This window comes from Sinohyriopsis cumingii, chromosome 8, assembly GCF_028554795.1.
Source record: "Sinohyriopsis cumingii isolate HCF-2022 chromosome 8, ASM2855479v2, whole genome shotgun sequence".
Classification (NCBI taxonomy): domain Eukaryota; kingdom Metazoa; phylum Mollusca; class Bivalvia; order Unionida; family Unionidae; genus Sinohyriopsis; species Sinohyriopsis cumingii.
The window spans coordinates 4,697,946-4,719,673 of NC_142968.1; the positions used below are offsets into that span (position 1 = coordinate 4,697,946).

Consider the following 21,728-nt stretch of genomic DNA (forward strand, 5'->3'; position numbering starts at 1 on the left):
AGTGTACAAGAAGAGTCTGATATATGACGAAACAGCAAGTGAGAGAGAGAGAGAGAGAGAGAGAGAGATCAGTGACAGCCGTTTAGAGAGACTGAAGTATTAATAAAGACAGAGATGTAAGAAGAATTTACATGATCACAAGACTTAAATAAATTCTAAATATTTTTAAGAACACGTTCGGACTCGGGCTTGCATGATAAATCGACTTCAGTGGATACTAAATTAAAATTGAAAAATGGGTTTATAATAGTCATTAAAAGTTATCTTAAATATGTTGAAATATGACAACGTTTGATAAAGTTGAGTTGGGTACCACGAACAATTTTGAACCGCTGTCTACCGCGGTATTTCTGAACGTACAAGCGGCGATACGTACGACATTATATCGCAATTTTATTAGAGGCCAACAATTCAATGTTCTGGGTCATGAACCTGACACTTTATTTTGTACTTTCCATCTGTGAATATCTGGAAAATATGTTGCTTTGACTTATAGCAAAATAACACCATATTATATGGATGATAATATTTATCTGGGCATGAAATAAAACAAAATATTTCAGCTCAAAAGAAAACGGTCTCTCCCCCCCCCCCAAACAAAATTTAAATGGGCAGTACCTCACAGCAGGTGAATTTCATATGTGTAAGTAGATTGTTGATTAAGTTGTAATTTAAAAGATATATCTGACGTGGGATAATTAAGCTTAAACTATAGATGATACGGTGAAAGACCTCGTTCTGACATTTGAGAGCCTATTGATAAAAACAGAAAGTGTTGATACTGAAGCCAAATCTGATTAGAATCAGATTTCCACTGTCCTAGATGAAGATCTGACAGCGACCGCTTAAGGGCCATGTTCTGGTGACCTATGAATTAGTCAATAGAAATGCAGCTTTCAACAATCTGAAAGCGAATCAAATCGCTCGGAACACACTGATGCGCTTCAGACACACTGCTTAGTCTCCCAAACGTAAAGATATAAGACTGTATCTGATTGGCAGATACATTTATCGATTATGATACTAAAATAGGTCACCAGAACATGACCCCTAAGCGGTTACTGTCAGATCTACAACTAGGGCAGTGGAGGTCTGATTTAAATCATATTGTGCTGAAGGCTACACTTTTCTAGCTACGCTACTGATGTAATAGGCAGGGAACCGAGGGATGCCATCACCTGGCCAAGATATGTGTCTGAGAGGGCTAGTAAACATATAACACATGCTCAACAATCGATTTATTGGACTTGAGAAATGACGTAAAGTTCAGACAAAAGCAGGTTCGTTTTTCTGAAATCGTAGAACGATTCTCAGTCTTACAAAGGGATGCATATACTTAGCACATTCCCAATACACTAATAATTAATTAAAATATGACATTTTGGGGTTTTGATGGGTTGGTTTGTGTGTGTGTGTGTGTGTGTGTATTTAGGACTTTTAACGTAGCTTTAACAATTGTTCAGTCATGTCGCTACGATAAATGCAGTGTGGCAGTTTATAGTGATATCTAGCACTAAGGCATCATACCGCAGACATTAAGCATGATGTCCCACCCAGTCACTTTATCCTGACACCAGACCGATCAGTCCCAATACTAACCTCTTAATGCTGAGCGCATAGCGAGGCGGCTGTTAGTACCATTTTTGTAAGTCTTTGGTATGACTCGGCCTGAGTTCGAACCCACGACCTCCCGCTTCCGAGGCGGACGCTCTAACCACTAGGCCACCTGAAGGGTTGTTTTGATTATATAGTCTGTAATTATCCGAAAGTTGGATTTGGCCGGAGTATGTTTCGCAACATTCCGTTTCGCCATCCCGTTGGCATACGTAGTGACACGTGCCAAACACGTGATTAAGGAACCATGAATAATTATATTTGTAATATTCACCATTGCTTCTTGACAATGCATCAGTTTGGAAACAAAGATAATTTTGTAAAACTATTATGTCAATAATGATAAAATCATGTTGTTAATATTAAAGAGAGAATCAAGATTTCTCGAGATTTTCGGTACATTCCTTACTGACGGACCCTACCGACTTACTGGTGCAGTGAAAAAGCACCGTGGTACTTACAGGTGTACCGGTAATACTGCGCATCTCTGCTAGTATATACTGTATGAAAACATTTGATGAAGCGATATACATTTAGTATGTATCTCATGAGTATTGCATATTTTTACAACACACGTCTGCCAATGTTTAATCAAGCAATAATGGGTCAGTGTGTATTATGTTTATCGTGGCAGAAACAGAGTAAGCAGTTAATGGGGACGTCCGCATTAACCACTAGCGTAAGTTTATAATAAACTTATTAATCAAGTCTGTTTCAGTTGACACTGGATAGTTTTGCAGCATAATGTTCTGCCAATGTTTATCAAGCAACAATAGGTAGTCGTTTGGTGAGAATTAAATTTTTATACCATATTGATTTTGTATGCAAATTCTTTCTTGATTAGCTGATATGACATATTACATCCTCCCATGCTTTATTCAAGGTTTGTATATACGATTTCAGACATGCTGAAATGTGTATACCTGTGTATAGTATATTGTTCATATATGTATATGTTGACCAGTATAGTTACACTTATTAATTAGTTTTAAATATATGCGAGTATACTTGAGTGTGAGTGTATGTTAAATTGCTCTATGTTTTATAACATAGCAAATTAAAATGGCAGATGGGTCTTTCGTGACCAAATGTGTTATAAAAGTTAAATAACTGTATTATTATTATTATTATTATTATTATTATTAAATCGGGCTTTAGTCTTACACGATATGTTTAATTCTATTACAAATTCGCGGCGATACTCGGTCATCATATACACCTGACACAAGGCCCCATAGAATTATAGAATTGACACCTAACACAAGGTCCCATAGAATTATAGAATTGACACCTAACACAAGGCCCCATAGAATTATAGAATTGACACCTAACACAAGGCCCCATAGAATTATAGAATGGACACCTAACACAAGGCCCCATAGAATTATAGAATGGACACCTGACACAAGGCCCCATAGAATTATAGAATGGACACCTAACACAAGGTCCCATAGAATTATAGAATCGACACCTAACACGAGGCCCCATAGAATTATAGAATGGACACCTGACACAAGGCCCCATAGAATTATAGAATTGACACCTAACACAAGGCCCCATAGAATTATAGAATTGACACCTAACACGAGGCCCCATAGAATTATAGAATGGACACCTGACACAAGGCCCCATAGCATTATAGAATGGACACCTGACACAAGGCCCCATAGAATTATAGAATGGACACCTGACACAAGGCCCCATAGCATTATAGAATGGACACCTAACACAAGGCCCCATAGAATTATAGAATGGACACCTGACACAAGGCCCCATAGAATTATAGAATGGACACCTAACACAAGGTCCCATAGAATTATAGAATGGACACCTGACACAAGGCCCCATAGCATTATAGAATGGACACCTAACACAAGGCCCCATAGAATTATAGAATGGACACCTGACACAAGGCCCCATAGCATTATAGAATGGACACCTGACACAAGGCCCCATAGAATTATAGAATGGACACCTGACACAAGGCCCCATAGCATTATAGAATGGACACCTAACACAAGGCCCCATAGAATTATAGAATGGACACCTGACACAAGGCCCCATAGCATTATAGAATGGACACCTAACACAAGGCCCCATAGAATTATAGAATGGACACCTGACACAAGGCCCCATAGAATCATAGAATGGACACCTAACACAAGGTCCCATAGAATTATAGAATGGACACCTGACACTAGGCCCCACAGAATTACAGAACTGACACCTAACACAAGGTCCCATAGAATTATAGAATTGACACCTAACACAAGGCCCCATAGAATTATAGAATGGACACCTGACACAAGGCCCCAATTGACACCTAACACAAGGCCCCATAGAATTATAGAATTGACACCTAACACGAGGCCCCATAGAATTATAGAATGGACACCTGACACAAGGCCCCATAGCATTATAGAATGGACACCTGACACAAGGCCCCATAGAATTATAGAATGGACACCTGACACAAGGCCCCATAGAATTATAGAATTGACACCTAACACAAGGCCCCACAGAATTACAGAATTGACACCTGACACAAGGCTCCATAGCATTATAGAATTGACACCTAAAACAAGGCCCCACAGAATTACAGAATTGACACCTGACACAAGGCCCCATAGAAATATAGAATTGACACCTAACACAAGGCCCCATAGAATTATAGAATTGACACCTGACACAAGGCCCCATAGAATTATAGAATGGACACCTAATACAGGGTCCCATAGAATTGTAGAATGGACACCTAACACAAGGCCCAATATAATTATATAATTGAAACCTAACATAAGGCCCAATATAATTATAGAATTGATACCTAACGCAAGGCCCCACAGAATTACAGAATTGACACCTGACACAAGGCCCCATAGAATTATAGAATTGACACCTAACACAAGGCCCCATAGAATTATAGAATTGACACCTGACACAAGGCCCCATAGAATTATAGAATGGACACCTAACACAAGGTCCCATAGAATTATAGAATGGACACCTGACACAAGGCCCCATAGCATTATAGAATGGACACCTAACACAAGGCCCCATAGAATTATAGAATGGACACCTGACACAAGGCCCCATAGCATTATAGAATAGACACCTGACACAAGGCCCCATAGAATTATAGAATGGACACCTGACACAAGGCCCCATAGCATTATAGAATGGACACCTAACACAAGACCCCATAGAATTATAGAATGGACACCTGACACAAGGCCCCATAGCATTATAGAATGGACACCTAACACAAGGCCCCATAGAATTATAGAATGGACACCTGACACAAGGCCCCATAGAATTATAGAATGGACACCTAACACAAGGTCCCATAAAAATTATAGAATGGACACCTGACACTAGGCCCCACAGAATTACAGAACTGACACCTAACACAAGGTCCCATAGAATTATAGAATTGACACCTAACACAAGGCCCCATAGAATTATAGAATGGACACCTGACACAAGGCCCCAATTGACACCTAACACAAGGCCCCATAGAATTATAGAATGGACACCTGACACAAGGCCCCATAGCATTATAGAATGGACACCTAACACAAGGCCCCATAGAATTATAGAATTGACACCTAACACAAGGCCCCATAGAATTATAGAATGGACACCTGACACAAGGCCCCATAGAATTATAGAATGGACACCTGACACAAGGCCCCATAGAATTATAGAATGGACACCTGACACAAGGCCCCATAGAATTATAGAATGGACACCTGACACAAGGCCCCATAGAATTATAGAATTGACACCTAACACAAGGCCCCACAGAATTACAGAATTGACACCTGACACAAGGCTCCATAGCATTATAGAATTGACACCTAACACAAGGCCCCACAGAATTACAGAATTGACACCTGACACAAGGCCCCATAGAAATATAGAATTGACACCTAACACAAGGCCCCATAGAAATATAGAATTGACACCTGACACAAGGCCCCATAGAATTATAGAATGGACACCTAATACAGGGTCCCATAGAATTGTAGAATGGACACCTAACACAAGGCCCAATATAATTATATAATTGAAACCTAACATAAGGCCCAATATAATTATAGAATTGATACCTAACGCAAGGCCCCACAGAATTACAGAATTGACACCTGACACAAGGCCCCATAGAATTATAGAATGGACACCTAACACAAGGTCCCATAGAATTATAGAATGGACACCTGACACAAGGCCCCATAGCATTATAGAATGGACACCTAACACAAGGCCCCATAGAATTATAGAATGGACACCTGACACAAGGCCCCATAGCATTATAGAATAGACACCTGACACAAGGCCCCATAGAATTATAGAATGGACACCTGACACAAGGCCCCATAGAATTATAGAATGGACACCTAACACAAGACCCCATAGAATTATAGAATGGACACCTGACACAAGGCCCCATAGCATTATAGAATGGACACCTAACACAAGGCCCCATAGAATTATAGAATGGACACCTGACACAAGGCCCCATAGAATTATAGAATGGACACCTAACACAAGGTCCCATAAAAATTATAGAATGGACACCTGACACTAGGCCCCACAGAATTACAGAACTGACACCTAACACAAGGTCCCATAGAATTATAGAATTGACACCTAACACAAGGCCCCATAGAATTATAGAATGGACACCTGACACAAGGCCCCAATTGACACCTAACACAAGGCCCCATAGAATTATAGAATGGACACCTGACACAAGGCCCCATAGCATTATAGAATGGACACCTAACACAAGGCCCCATAGAATTATAGAATTGACACCTAACACAAGGCCCCATAGAATTATAGAATGGACACCTGACACAAGGCCCCATAGAATTATAGAATGGACACCTGACACAAGGCCCCATAGAATTATAGAATGGACACCTGACACAAGGCCCCATAGAATTATAGAATGGACACCTAATACAAGGCCCCATAGAATTATAGAATGAACACCTGACACAAGGCCCCATAGAATTATAGAATGGACACCTGACACAAGGCCCCATAGAATTATAGAATTGACACCTGACACAAGGCCCCATAGAATTATAGAATTGACACCTAACACTAGGTCCCATAGAATTGTAGAATGGACACCTAACACAAGGCCCAATATAATTATATAATTGAAACCTAACATAAGGCCCAATATAATTATAGAATTGAAACCTAACATAAGGCCCAATATAATTATAGAATTGAAACCTAACATAAGGCCCAATATAATTATAGAATTGAAACCTAACATAAGGCCCAATATAATTATAGAATTGACACCTAACACGAGACCCAATATAATTATAGAATTGAAACCTAACATAAGGCCCAATATAATTATAGAATTGATACCTAACGCAAGGCCCCATTATATGATTGACACCTAAAATTGAAAGAAGAACACCCTTATGATGCACTGTTAGGTAAGTTAAACGCAGCCAAGCGGGAGGATGTTCCCCAGGTACAATCATATAAGGAGTTACCCCTCTCGGAAATAAAATGTTCTAACAGACAGAAGCGCAAGATTAAGAAACAAAAACAAAGACGTCCTAACATGTGGAGCATCAGTTATTTGGTATGATAAAATGACACGCTAGACGGGATGTTCCCCCCCCCCCAATATCTTACACAAACATTAATGTACCACCTACTTCAATAAGATGATACGGCATCATGCATGGATTTACTCTTTATCGCTTTGCATTTTCAGGCTTTCAGAGACTCCAATCGAGCAGGTCTAATAGGAGATTCGTTTATTTTCGCCAGGTCAGTAAAATATAAAAAATTAACGTATTTCTTGCCGTATTACATGAACTTGATATTTCTGTGTTAATATGATTTAAGTATCTCAATGGAAAAAACCGTGCTCAGACGAACTATTGTAATCGTAATCTGTTTCAGATGACTTGTATGATAACGAAACCCTTCAGATGACTTGCATGATAAATAAGCCCTTCAGATGACTTGTATGATAACGAAACCCTTCAGATGACTTGCATGATAAACAAGCCTTCAGATGACTTGTATGATAACGAAACCCTTTAGATGGCTTGCATGATAACAAAACCCTTCAGATGACTTGCATGATAAACAAGCCCTTCAGATGACTTGTATGATAATAAAATCCTTCAGATGACTTGTATGATAACAAAACCCTTCAGATGACTTGCATGATAAACAAGCCCTTCAGATGACTTGTATGATAATGAAATCCTTCAGATGACTTTTATGATAATGAAACCCTTCAGATGACTTGTATGATAACGAAACCCTTCAGATGACTTGTATGATAATGAAATCCTTCAGATGACTTGTATGATAACGAAACCCTTCCGATGACTTGCATGATAAACAAGCCCTTCAGATGACTTGTAAGATAATACAATCCTTCAGATGGCTTGTATGATAACGATACCCTTCAGATGGCTTGCATGATAACGAAACCCTTCAGATGATTGCATGATAAACAAGCCCTTCAGATGACTTGTATGATAATGAAATCCTTCAGATGGCTTGTATGATAATGAAACCCTTCAGATGGCTTGTATGTTAACGAAACTCTTCAGATGACTTGCATGATAAACAAGCCCTTCAGATGGCTTGTATGATAATGAAATCCTTCAGATGGCTTGCATGATAACGAAACCCTTCAGGTGACTTGCATGATAATCAAGCCCTTCAGATGACTTGTATGATAATGAAATCCTTCAGATGGTTGTATGATAATGATACCCTTTAGATGGCTTGTATGATAACGAAACCCTTCAGATGACTTGCATGATAAACAAGCCCTTCAGATGACTTGTATGATAACAAAATCCTTCAGATGGCTTGCATGATAACGAAACCCTTCAGATGGCTTGTATGATAATGAAACCCTTCCGATGACTTGCATGATAAACAAGCCCTTCAGATGACTTGTATGATAATGAAATCCTTCAGATGGCTTGTATGATAAACAAGCCCTTCAGATGACTTGTAAGATAACAAAATTCTTCAGATGGCTTGTATGATAACGAAACCCTTCAGATGGTTTGCTTGATAACGAAACCCTTCCGATGACTTGCATGATAAACAAGCCCTTCAGATGACTTGTATGATAATGAAATCCTTCAGATGGCTTGTACGATAACGAAACCCTAGATGACTTGTATGATAATGAAACCCTTCAGATAAATTGTATGACAACTATACCTTCCGGATGACTTGTATGATAACCATACCCTTGAGATAGCTACAATTTGATAGATGGGCTTTATATTTTTCTACAGCTTTATGCAATTCCCATGATAATGTCCATTCGCTAGCACGCATGCGCAATTTCTCTTACTTCCTCCTTAACCTGGATAAGTTAAATTTAGTCAAATAATTGGACGTGTTTTGTAAATATTCAAATATCTCTTAACAACATTGTCCATTCTCTGGTTGATAGGGTAGGGCTGCTATTATCTGTTAATATCTTGCAAACAAATTTGGGCAGTGTGTGTGTGGTTTGGGGGGGGGGGGGAGAAGGTAGCACGGCATATATTCAAATATATCAATTATGAAGAAATTGTAACCGTGCATCCTTTCCTGAAATGCTTTCCTGCTGTTTGGTATTGTAATGTATATAGAGAATTCTGATGCATGCCCGCTAACAACCAAATTTTCTCTGCTCGTGTTAGTGTTCAGTAAAAGATTACGTTAGTGGACACCATAAAAAAATTGTTTGTAAAAGACAAAAATAATATGAAACTGTGTTTCTTATATATCACCTCTATTTGAGAAATGTCTTTCCATAAAGTCCTTGAGTTTTCTTTATGGACGAGTTTCGTCGTACTTGTTACTAAAATTAAAGAAATTTATATTCTCCACCGCTATTTCAGAGCGTCAATTCTAGACTACTCTGTGGCTCTTAATCTCTCAACATATCTACATAACGAGAAGAGTTATGTCCCTTGGAAAGCTTTTGTTGACGCGACTGATTTCATACGAGGGATGTTAACAAAACAAAGTGCATATGTCCTTTTGGAGGTGAGTACAATTTTAAAAAAAATTATATAACATGCAGACGACACGTATACACATGTTTTAATTATAATTTTTCACAACACTGTTATGCTCGTAATAGTACCATTTTGGTGAATTTGGATTTTTGTAGTTCACTTGACCTTCTTCGTTCTATACCCTATAACTTTACTACATTTACACGAGTGCATCCTCTTTGGGACAATACACATTAAATCATATTAAAGTAATCCCACCAAAAGCCTAACAAATGCGAACCAAATCAGCCACTTCAGTACCCTGTCAGTGCCGTTGAAGCGAATTCCGGATAGTTGGTGAGGTTGATAGTGCTTTGCTAGAAAAATTGCACATTGTATGATCGGCACTATTATTATCTTCTTGAATCTATTATCCACCAACCACAACATCATTTGTATGAACAGATATTAAAAGTAATTGACTGCAGTTTGGAGCAGAAAGGACTGGTACACTCGTTATTATGGTCTAAAATTTGTCAAAAGATTTCTGATATTTGGCAGACCAATGCAAATTGGAGTTTTTACTCAACACATTTGTCAATCGTGGAAACAATAGACTTGTACATACAACCTTCATGCATGTGTAATTAAAGTCTTCGCCGGTGGTTACAGATGCATTGCTATAATTCTCTCTGATAAGATGTTGTTGTTGGAGGGCGTAAGTGGTCGAATGAGTTTTATTTACGTACCAGTGGAAAACACGCAATTGTAGCAGTTGTAATTAAACAGCACAATCTCAGTAACGTTCTTTCACGAAGTTAAATTTTTCCTGAGCACACACTAATTTGCGAAAATAAATAGCGCACTACGAAACGACTACATCTTACACTGAAACTTTCTCCGATAACAGTTAACTCGAACTATCCCAGTATGGTTGACCCAAGCAAACAACTTAATCAGCTTAATGCAGCAATACAAAAATACACCTCGAAGACATTATAATTATCTCTTCAGAGGTGACATAAATGCAAAAGACTGATGGGATATTTCCGTTCCTCGCAGCCATTCCGGCATTGTTAGCGGCAGCTCCTCCAGCAGTTGCGAAAGCTGCTGTGTTAGGAGTTGTTGAAACTGTATCGGGAATGGTTTTTTGTACCATTGGTGGGCAAAATCCACATGGCGTCTCGTAAACGAATAAAATATGGAACTGCCCTTTGACTATTCGGATCAACTCGCAGAATATCGCCAGGCAGAGATTTTCGACTACCAGCCTTGACTTACTCGCAAACCATAGTCAGCAAATCATTTCCAATGTGTCTTTGTGTAGAATGAACTTGCTTGATGATCCGATGCACGCGGAAAAAAGGAACATTTTGCCTCTGTTTGTCGACAGGACCCGGGACTCATTGGGTTGCTTAATCATCCATTGCAGTTTGACTTCTACGGGCATGCCCTGCCACTTGAAGTTCTTGATTATTTAATCATGGCGGACAAGTCGTCTTCCGTTATTTTGTTGGACTCTACCTTTGCAAATTCGGTTGGACGGGTCAATATGTGGACATCTTGTTGCTGAGGGGTTGCGTGCTCTAAATCGTCACCGAATCCCGCAAGCACCTTTTCATTTTACATCGTCATTTAAAAATTCAAGTAAAATACCTATAAATATTTACGGTCGATACTCAACCAGACGCGAAACTGATGTGAATCTGACCAGGTTTTCCAAAATGCATATTTGACCGAGTTTTCCAGCCGGGTTGTTGTTGTCGACATTGACGCGGGAGAACTTGTGATTTCCAAAGATCAAACTGGAAAATTTAAAAGTTAACGTGGCCATTCGCAATAGAACCTGGCCGAGATAAACGAAACTGGGGGAATCAGAGACTCTGGTGTGTCGATTGCGTTTATCAAAGGCTATAGTAACGATGTTGACACAAGAACAAAACAAATCCGTGAATGAACAGTTCGGCATTAACACGTGAAAACGCTCAGACATTGACTGCAAAGCCAGTCATGAAAACACTCAGCGATTTTTTCTACAACGTTGTAGTGGATTTCGCCGAAAACGTCCCACCTCAATCGCATTCTATGTTGATTGTATTGCACCAACGTTGACTCAGCAAAGAAAAGAAAATTCTGGACCTTTATTCACCAAAGGCGCACTTGTCGGTGTAACAGTTATCAAGCGGAGACGAGAACGTTCCTTCTGACATTATTTAATGACGCAATAGGTTTGTTTCGATATGAAACTTGGTGTCAGGTCCAAAGAATTCACAATCGCTAAAGACGTCAATATTCCCCAGGAGGTGATTTTCTATTATTGTATGATACTTGTACCAGTAAAACAGAATAATTAGTTAGAAGTACATGTTGCATCTGAATAAAGCAAGATTGTCGAACAATTATACTTCGCGTTCACATTATTAATAGAAGATGTACGGTAGACCCTCATTTGTACCGAAGTGCGAAAATAGTTGCAGCGAATCAACAACTGTGTGATGAAATCACCAGGAGAACCGCTTGATATTATTTGTGGACATGCCGCCGCGACTATTGTTGGTCGTGGTATTGCTGGAATTCTGGCCACAATCGTAGTTGTCGGAGGTGTATTGATAGTAATTGGTGTGACTGGAGGCCCTGGTAAAATAACTGCACTGAGGTTGCATTCTCGAATACGTCTTCATTTGGCCAAACATAGATATTAGATTTACAGAGAGTGAAAATCAAGTTATTATTTACTGGTGTATATTGATCAGTCGTCCAGTATGTCTGTCAGCGTAAACATAAACTTGAGCACTCAAGCAAGCCATGAATGTTTACTTCGTAATAATCAGTAACAAAAAAACACATAATTACTTCGCAAACAATTAAATTAAACACATACGTAAGCTCACAAGTAAGTCATGAACGTTTATTTAGTAAAATTCATTCAAGAAAACTACAACAGATCACGTTCGACCCACCTTAACAAATTAATATCAATCACACTAGTCATCCGGAATTCGCTGCAACACAAGTGACAGCGTGTTGATCTGGCTGATTTGGTTTGCATTTGTTTGGCTGTTGGAGGGATTATTTTTATCTGATTTATTGTTTATTGCCACATAACGTGTGTAACTATTGAGGTAGAAGTAGAAACGTCTTGGGGCATAGAAGGAGTCGGTCTAGATCAGCTACCGGTTACCGAAGTCCAAAACCCCCATAATGATAATACTCTATTGCAATTTAATCACACACACACACACACACACATATATATATATATATATATATATATATATATATATATATATATATATATATATATATATATATATATATATATATATATCAGTGTAATTCCCACAAAGACTGTGCTACATATTCGAGCTAACGACATTGTTTCTGGAGTAACTTGTGCATTTCATCATGTCGTTAATTAACTTAAAGCATCTGGAAGCTCACCCTTCACCACCTTTCCCGAATCTACCTTCTATTATGCACTGTATCAGAGGCATCACTAACCTTGTAACAACTTAACGTTTCACAGTGTAGCATGGGCAACATTAAACATCAATGTAGCATCTAAACATTTCACTGTTTAGCATATAAATGAGTACAAATGTTGCTTCTGAAATTATCAATTACACTTTCTTGTAACATTTTAAAGTGTCAGAGTGTAGTATGTGTACGACTACACATTCGTGTAGCTTCTAAACTCTCAGAATGTAGTACATATACTTGGGCATGACTACACCTGTAACATCAAAATGTTTATCAGTGTACCATAGGCATGAAAAACATACATCAAAACATGTAACATACATCAAAATGTTTATCAGTGTACCATAGGCATGAAAAACATACATCAAAACATGTAACATACATCAAAATGTTTATCAATGTACCATAGACATGAAAAACATACATCAAAACATGTAACATACATCAAAATGTTTATCAGTGTACCATAGGCATGAAAAACATACATCAAAACATGTAACATACATCAAAATGTTTATCAGTGTACCATAGGCATGAAAAACATACATCTAAACATGTAACATACATCAAAATGTTTATCAGTGTACCATAGACATGAAAAACATACATCAAAACATGTACCATACATCAAAATGTTTATCAGTGTACCATCAAAACATGTAACATACATCAAAATGTTTATCAGTGTACCATCAAAACATGTAACATACATCAAAATGTTCATCAGTGTACCGTTGGCATGACAACACCTGTACCATCTGAACGCTACTTAGTTTAATACTGGCATGATTACAAGTGAATATAACAAAGTAGATTGGGGTTTTAGTCAGGGTCATTTGCATAAACACGAGCGAAAATGATACTTGCATTATCTCACATCAATTCATTTCTCTCATTTATCATCTGAAACTATGCGGATAAAACCGTAAAAAGGGACTGTTTAGCCGTACATGGAATGGATACGAAGTTTACATAAATTGGTCAATAATCAGATAGAAATGGGCATATGCTATTCTGAGTCGTATAATAAACACCTACTTTACATTTTCCATTAGTAACAAATTTAATTCAATACCACTGATGCCAAACACCCACCTTGCATTTTCCATTAGTACAACTTTAAATCAACACGCTGATGTCAAACACCTACCTTGAATTTTCCATTCGCAGTGACTTTCAATCAATGCCACTGATGCCGATAAAGATACAAGAGATTTTTTTTATTCATTTAGAAATACATACGTCAGTTAATAGCACCTGTCTTTGCGTCCATTGGCACCAATGATACTGGAAGCCTTCCAGAAAGGTAAGTACCGTAGTATATACATATAAATTAAGTTCTTTTTAATTCTGATTCTTTAATAATTTGGTTTTGATAATAATTTTGGCACCTATAGTTAACATCTGTCTCCACTATTATACCGCTTTATTCCTGGGCTGGATCAAGAAAGTGCGAAATTGTCGAATTTAGCAAATAAAGGACGGGGTTGTGGGACATGGGGATCATCCCAGGGTTTTTCTTTTTTAATTTGAAGTGGAGAGTTTTGGGAATAAAATAGCCAGTAGCTTAAAATATTGACATTCGAATCGATTATACTTTCGATTTGATTTGTTACAATTTAGTCATATATATATATATATATATATATATATATATATATATATATATATATATATATATATATATATATATATATATATATATATATGTGTGTGTGTGTGTGTGTGTGTGTGTGTGTGTGTGTATGTGTGTGTGTGTGTGTGTGTGTGAAAATTGGCGAATGTTCGAGTGCCTGGAGTCTAATAGTTCCAAACACGAGCGCAAATGAAGCGAGAGGAAAAAAGTATTCAAGAAATGTGCGTTATTGCGCATACAGGCGTTAGTTTGATTACATTTTCCTCGGCTCGTGAAGACTTATTTTCAAAGTTGTATAGTCTCCATTTTCTAGTTTTTGACATTCGTCCTTCAACAGCTAGGATAAAGCAGCATTCATCACGTATTAAGAAACTTAAGCACAGTTTATCATTTGAAAAGCCTCTGACATATAGTCGTATCAACACTAATATATCACCAATCGTTTCATTAGATACCTGAGACGGGTATTACTCAGGACCGGATGTGAAGTTGGCGTGCAGGAAGCCATCGACTACGCAACTTCCATGTTTCAAAGATGGATGAAAAATGGAACAAGGTTGTATTATACCTATTCATAACATTCATAAATATTTTAGCATTATGCAAATATACCTTTTTTACTCGCTTATAGGTCGAGTCCAACTGCAAACAACAAAGATCCTGATATATTGTAGCATAATTCGCCTGCAGATCAGAGTCCATGTTGTTTGCTCACCTGATTACTCCTAATTAACTGTTCAGACCCAGAACTGCCGGCGCATTATGGGACGCCGTACCTGGGTCTGCGCAATTTGCAATTAGGCTCGTCTTATAAACGAGTAAAGACGCTATTGGTAGGTGATAATGTTTTACCAAAATCGACATTTCTCTTCATAATTTTGAATCCGTAAGTATGCGTTCTTAGATTTTGTTTTTTCATTTTTAATAATGGCCTGTGATCGATTAATTTGGCAGTGATTAAATATATCATCCCATGTTAGTATTATTTTAAGTGAAAGTTTATATCCTAGTACTTTTGCGTAAAGTACGTCACTAATTAAAATCTAATGAAAAATATATAAAGAACACAGAAAACGTGAACAAATTTGGATCGGCTTTTGAAATTAATTTTCTGTTTTCCATTTCTTTAAACTTATTTTCTGTACTAGAATAGTAAAATGAATTCCAAACGAAAGTAAAATACTATGTTGTTTTATATTTGCAGATTGCCTTCTGATTATTCCAAAATTATTTACTCGGTGGGAATAAGGGAAGGGAATGTCGAGGAGTGGGACCATGTTTGGAATAAATCGCTGTCTACCAATGTAGCGGCGGAGCGGGATATGATGCTTGATGCCCTTGCCCAGACGCAGAAGCCATGGTTACTTTGGCGGTTGGTATCTTTATCCTATTTTTTTGTTATTCCCCAGGATTTTGTAATTTTTGCTTTCGTCTCTTGTTTGTCTTGAACTGTTCTATCTACTGAGTTACTTTACGATGTTATTATTTTGATCTTTGTTTCTTCTCCTACGCGAGCTTGACATTTCTCCTACGCTCTTTTTACATCAAATTCGATTCCATGTCCATTCTTAGTATTATTTGGATAGTTGTACTTGTAAATGCACTCCTAGTACTATATGGACCGAGTAGAGTGCACATTTATCAACGATATCTGCCAATGAGAGAAACAATCGATAAGCTCGAGATTTTGTGGTCAAATGCATTTTAACGTATTTATTTGTAATTTAATGTGGAACAGTTGGTGAAATGAAACCAGTCCCGCACAGCCTTTCTGCGACGGCTACTAGGATTCAGTTAAAGCGCATTGACCATGTACATATCATTGCATTGTAACCTGTGTGCATACTATTGCATAGGAACCAATGTGTAAATTATTGAATTATAACCTGTGTGCATACTATTGCATAGGAACCAATGTGTAAATTATTGTATTATAACCTGTGTGCATACTATTGCATAGGAACCAATGTGTAAATTATTGAATTATAACCTGTGTGCGTATGGTAGAATTGGAACCTGTGTCATTATTATTTCATCGTAACCTGTATAAATATTGTTGTATTGCAGCCTGTGTGCATATCACTGCATTGTAACATGCGTGCATTGATACGAATATGTATTCCCAAACTATGTAAAAGAAAAGTGCAAACACCAAGAAGTTTTGTAAATTTCAAAAATAAATCATTTCCCTAGAATACAAAGTGTGTGTGTGTGTGTGTGTGTGATTTGGATTTTTAAAATAGCTTTAACAATTTTTCAGTCAGATCGCTACGAAATCTGCAGTGTGGCAGTTTATAGTGATGTCTAGCACTGGGGCATCATGCCGCAGACATCTAGCATGATGTTCCACCCAGTCACATTATTCTGACACCAGGCCGACCAGTCCTAACACTTTCCTCTTACTGCTGAGCGCCAAGCGAAGCAGTTGTTAGTACCATTTTCATAAGTCTTTGGTTTGACTCGGCCGGGGATTGAACCTACAACCTTCCGCATCAGAGGCGGACGCTCAAACCACTAAGACACCGGAGCGGTGGGAATACAAAGTGAAAATTTAAAAAGAACTTACAGTGTTCTGAATTAAATCCCAAATAGCCCTAAAAGCTTTTTTCATAAATCCAAAAATATAAAATTCCAAATGAATTTCAGAGGTATTCTAAAGAAGTTCCAATACTTGCTGCATCACAACAATATAATCAAAATGCCCTTGTAAGAATTTATTATAATTCCAAATTAATGATCCAGTCCAAGAATATTGTTGATGAACACTTTATATGTCCAGTAAATAATAACTTGATTAAATATATCAACCCAAACGAAAAACAGAACACAAAAATAAGCCTGACTTCATATGGAAATATTGGAGAAAAAGTTCGACAGTATGCAGCCATAGCCAAATATCGCATCAGATGTTTTTTTTTTTTTTTTTTTTTTTTTTTTATACTGATATCCACAGGGAATTCAGAGATACCCTTGACCTGAACTTCTACAGGTTTAAATTGTCCGTGTACCACAATATATACTAGAAATATATCATAATTACGTCATAAATCACTTCTACTTAAATTAATTGTCATATTTGCTTCACTGAGCCTATCAAAGAATTTCCGGATGGTCTCCATGTGATATTTCTATGTGTCGTTACTGATGATATAATTATCAATGTTAGCGTCACAATTATCTATTTAGACCAGATGTAATCATCTTCATTAAACTTTGAAATGTACAAGGCGGACCTTTTGTCCGAAACGGCATCATTTGATATTGATAAAGAAGTATTTGCCAGAATCCTTTAAATGGATACAACTTGGTGACATTTTGATTTTCCAGTTTTGTCAATTCAGTCATCGATTCTTGGCGATGGAAATGAATATGTTTTGGTCACGCTGTTCACTTTTCTATAGTTGGTGCACATGTTGAAATTAAATGGTTTCGAAACAAGAATACACAGTGAACAGAAGTCACTTTTACTTGCTGCTAAGAAATCATTCACCAGCAAATTCTTAATTTCTTTTATTTTCTTCAAACATTGCTGTTTGAGAGGATTCATCATGTAGGAATATCGTTTCACAGATGTGAAGTCTACAATTTCAACCTCATGGGTAGATTGTATTTGCAAGTATTGGAGCATCTGAAACAACTCTAGTAACTGCACAAGCTGGGTATAAATCAGGGATTCAGTTTTCAATAGGATCGACTTATTGATCTAAACAAGGATACTCAGTTTCAAGTAGATTAACCACCATCTTATCTCCAGCTATGTCATTGCCAGGGTAAAGACGTCACTCACTTCATAGCGGAATGACTGTTAGGAGTCCTAAGACTAAGTCGGATGAAACATTTACACGACGAAGAGGAACGCTAACAAAGCGGCACTCTACTTCCCAATAAGAACACTATCATTAGAAGAAGACTTCTCAGAAAAGGGCAAAGTACTTGATAATTAAAATGTCTGAGAAGCTCGTGTGTTCCTTAAAATTTTAGTAGGGATAACATTGGCAGAATCACTAATAAGTGATATGGAAACCTTGGACATGAACGGTTAATAATTCTCCATAATGAAATAAGACTGTGGTTTTTTGACCCAACATAGGTGTTGCTTTCAATACATGACCGTCACCTTGACCTTTAAGAAATAAGAGCATTTGGAATAGATTTATTTGGATTCTGTTGCCTATTTGTCAATCTGTAGCAATCAGAAATAACTTGCCTTTTCTTTTTGCAATATGTGCACGTAAGAAGAGATAAGGATTTCTGATCAGTCTTATCAGAAACTGATTCCAAAAAAATGGTACCAGCTAGACATTTGAATGGATACGTATGAGATTGAAATGGCTTTTGCCAATAAACTGTTTGGTGAAAGACGTTCGGACAAAAGACGTTTTGTGACCCTAGGAATAATCGTTAGCAGTACGAGCAGCTTTGTTTTTAAAGTTTCGACCTTTTGCTCAGCACAATCAGTCTTATTCTCGAACGCTTCAGTTAATGAATTTTATGAGGTTATAGCAATATTGACCAACCTTCTTTCTTGAGCACCACCTATCAAATAATTATTTTTCTCTTGCGACTTCGACATGGGTATTTATCATATAATCTTTAAAAAAGCCAGCAAAAATAATATATGCATAACAGCATGTTATTGTATTGTAACCTGTGTGCATATTATTACCTTGTACCTATGTACATGTTATTTTATTGTAACCTATGTGCATATTATTGCATTACAAGCTGCGTGCATATCATTATATTTAAAATTTGTGCATATTATTGTATTTTAACCAGTGCATTTGTTCAACTCTAGAGCGATATAGAACCTGCAATTTCGTGGCTTTTTATTTACGTTTAGATCGAGATGGGTAAGATTGATGAATATTGCTATAGAACTCAAAGTATTTAAAATGACAAGGCAAACATGACTACACAGCTTTGAACACAATGCAAGGACGTTAAAGTGGCATACTTCGTTATCTTAAGTCTAATATGAATACATCACACAGTAATTAAAATATTTTGTCCCCACGCATTTTATGGGAACTTCAGTACGAATCTCAGATCTTATGTAAATAAATAATACAGTTCTCACTATGTTTTTGGTCTCCATTCATTTCGTTGGAATTAAGTACTTGTTCCAATTACTTAGAAATTCAGACTGGTTATTCCAATAATTTTACCTTTTCAGATATGCTGACTGCTGGTTCCAATTATTTATTCTTTTCAGATAAACATACCACGTTGTTCCAATGATTTTTCCTTTTTAGATATGCAAACTGGCTGTTCCAATGATTTTTCCTTTTCAGATACGTAGACTGGTTGTTCCAGTTATTTATTCTTTTCAGATATGCAGACTGGTTGTTTGACAGTAACAAGATTAAGAGGCAGGATGTCCGTCTAGTGATGAGTTACTTTTCCCAAACTCCCCTGGGACGTATGATTGCTTTACATTTTCTGATGAATAGATGGGACGAACTCAATAAACAGTATGTATTTCAATATCCATGATTTATATTGCAAATGTGTATTCAGTGCTAAACAAAGTACTATCTCAAATCTGTATTACATTGTAATGTATTTCCGATTGATTTTATCAGCAACATGGCACTTCAAATCTCAAAATCATTTTATCTCAAGAAATCGTTATGAAAGAGCACAAAATAGAATATTAAACAAAGCTGCCTCACCTTCCATAGTTTTAAAGATTGTTTGTTTCTATAATTCCTACTCAGTTGCAAAGCAATATACAGAGAATGTGAAATGACACACAAATGGTTTCACCTGAATAATATAATTATATGAGAATAAAATAAAAGCAGTGATCAGTCAGCAACGTCTTGGTTGTTGGCATAATTTGTTTTTTGAGGTCACCGAAATAAGACGTTCAGGAGAAAACCACAAAACTCGGATTGAACATCATCTACGTCACCACCATTCAAGACATGGAATCATACCCATGGAAATAGAAGGTGTGAAGAAAGCGTGTTATCGCTGTAGTAACCAGGCATCATCCATAGATGCTGTTGTTAAATTGCACCATAACTTCAGAGCCCGTTAAACCCAAGTGTCAGCCTCTTTCGAGTCTTTTGCTTGCAATATCGTGTGTGTGTGTGTGTGTTTGTGTGTGTGTGCGTGTGCATTTCACATTTTTGACAAACGATATGAAATAAAGTTGTGATGTGTGATATTTGTATTTTTTTTTGTCCGTTTATAGCTTTGTTTGATTTTAGTGATTGTGCGTTAATTATATAAAATATGTGTTGGGAAGATGTTTTTCAACCCAAGTAACCGAGTAATTACCCAGTTTTCTGGCCATCTTAAAGAAGAGCATTCTTGAGATTTTATGATAGCATGGATTAGTTTAGTAAAATGGAACGTCCCTACTTTCTCAATATAGGATATTTGTGTGTGGCAGTTTATCGTGATGTTTAGCACTGGGGCATAATGTTGAAGACATGTGGCATCACCCAGTCATATTATCCTGACACCAGGGCGACTAGTCCTAACACTAACTTTTTTAACACTTAGCTTCATGCGAGGCAGCTGCTATTTACATTTTTATAAGTCTTTGGATATGACTCGGCTGAGGTTCGAACCAACGACCTCCCACATCCGAGGCGGACGCTCTAACGACTTAGGCCACCGGAGCGGTATCTTTATTTAGGGAATTTGCTGGGTATTTTTAGGTATACGTGTTTAGCATTTCTTTGTATTGGGCATTTCCGTCGTTGTTTGCGTGGCGTGAAGCACTAATATTCGGCTTAGAAATGCCTACTAATAAGTCCTACAAGTGTGTGATAAGGAAACAATGTAAGCGTGAAATTAGAGTTTGGTGATGTGTGGTCAATAGGTGATTGGGTGAAATTATTTGATATAGTTGCGCATTACGAACAATTCAATCGACAACGAATGTCATCTTGAGACCATTGGAAATATGGGAAACAGGTAGGATCAAACCCAGACTCACGCCGAAGCTGTTTGATTCGCTTGGTAGTGAAGCC

The 21,728-nt window shown here is 37.4% G+C and overlaps 1 protein-coding gene across 2 annotated transcripts in view; it reads left to right on the forward strand.

Annotated features, from left to right (window-relative positions):
* LOC149792879 (aminopeptidase Ey-like) overlaps positions 1–21,728 on the forward strand; it is a 176,961-nt gene that overhangs the window by 149,251 nt on the left and 5,982 nt on the right. For both annotated transcript variants that reach the window (XM_089966675.1, XM_089966674.1), the window contains exons 13-18: positions 7,370–7,425; positions 9,525–9,672; positions 14,336–14,409; positions 15,191–15,295; positions 15,944–16,111; positions 20,073–20,213. In XM_089966675.1, coding sequence (XP_089822801.1) covers positions 7,370–7,425; positions 9,525–9,672; positions 14,336–14,409; positions 15,191–15,295; positions 15,944–16,111; positions 20,073–20,213 — 692 coding nt within the window. The remainder of the gene's footprint in view (positions 1–7,369; positions 7,426–9,524; positions 9,673–14,335; positions 14,410–15,190; positions 15,296–15,943; positions 16,112–20,072; positions 20,214–21,728) is intronic.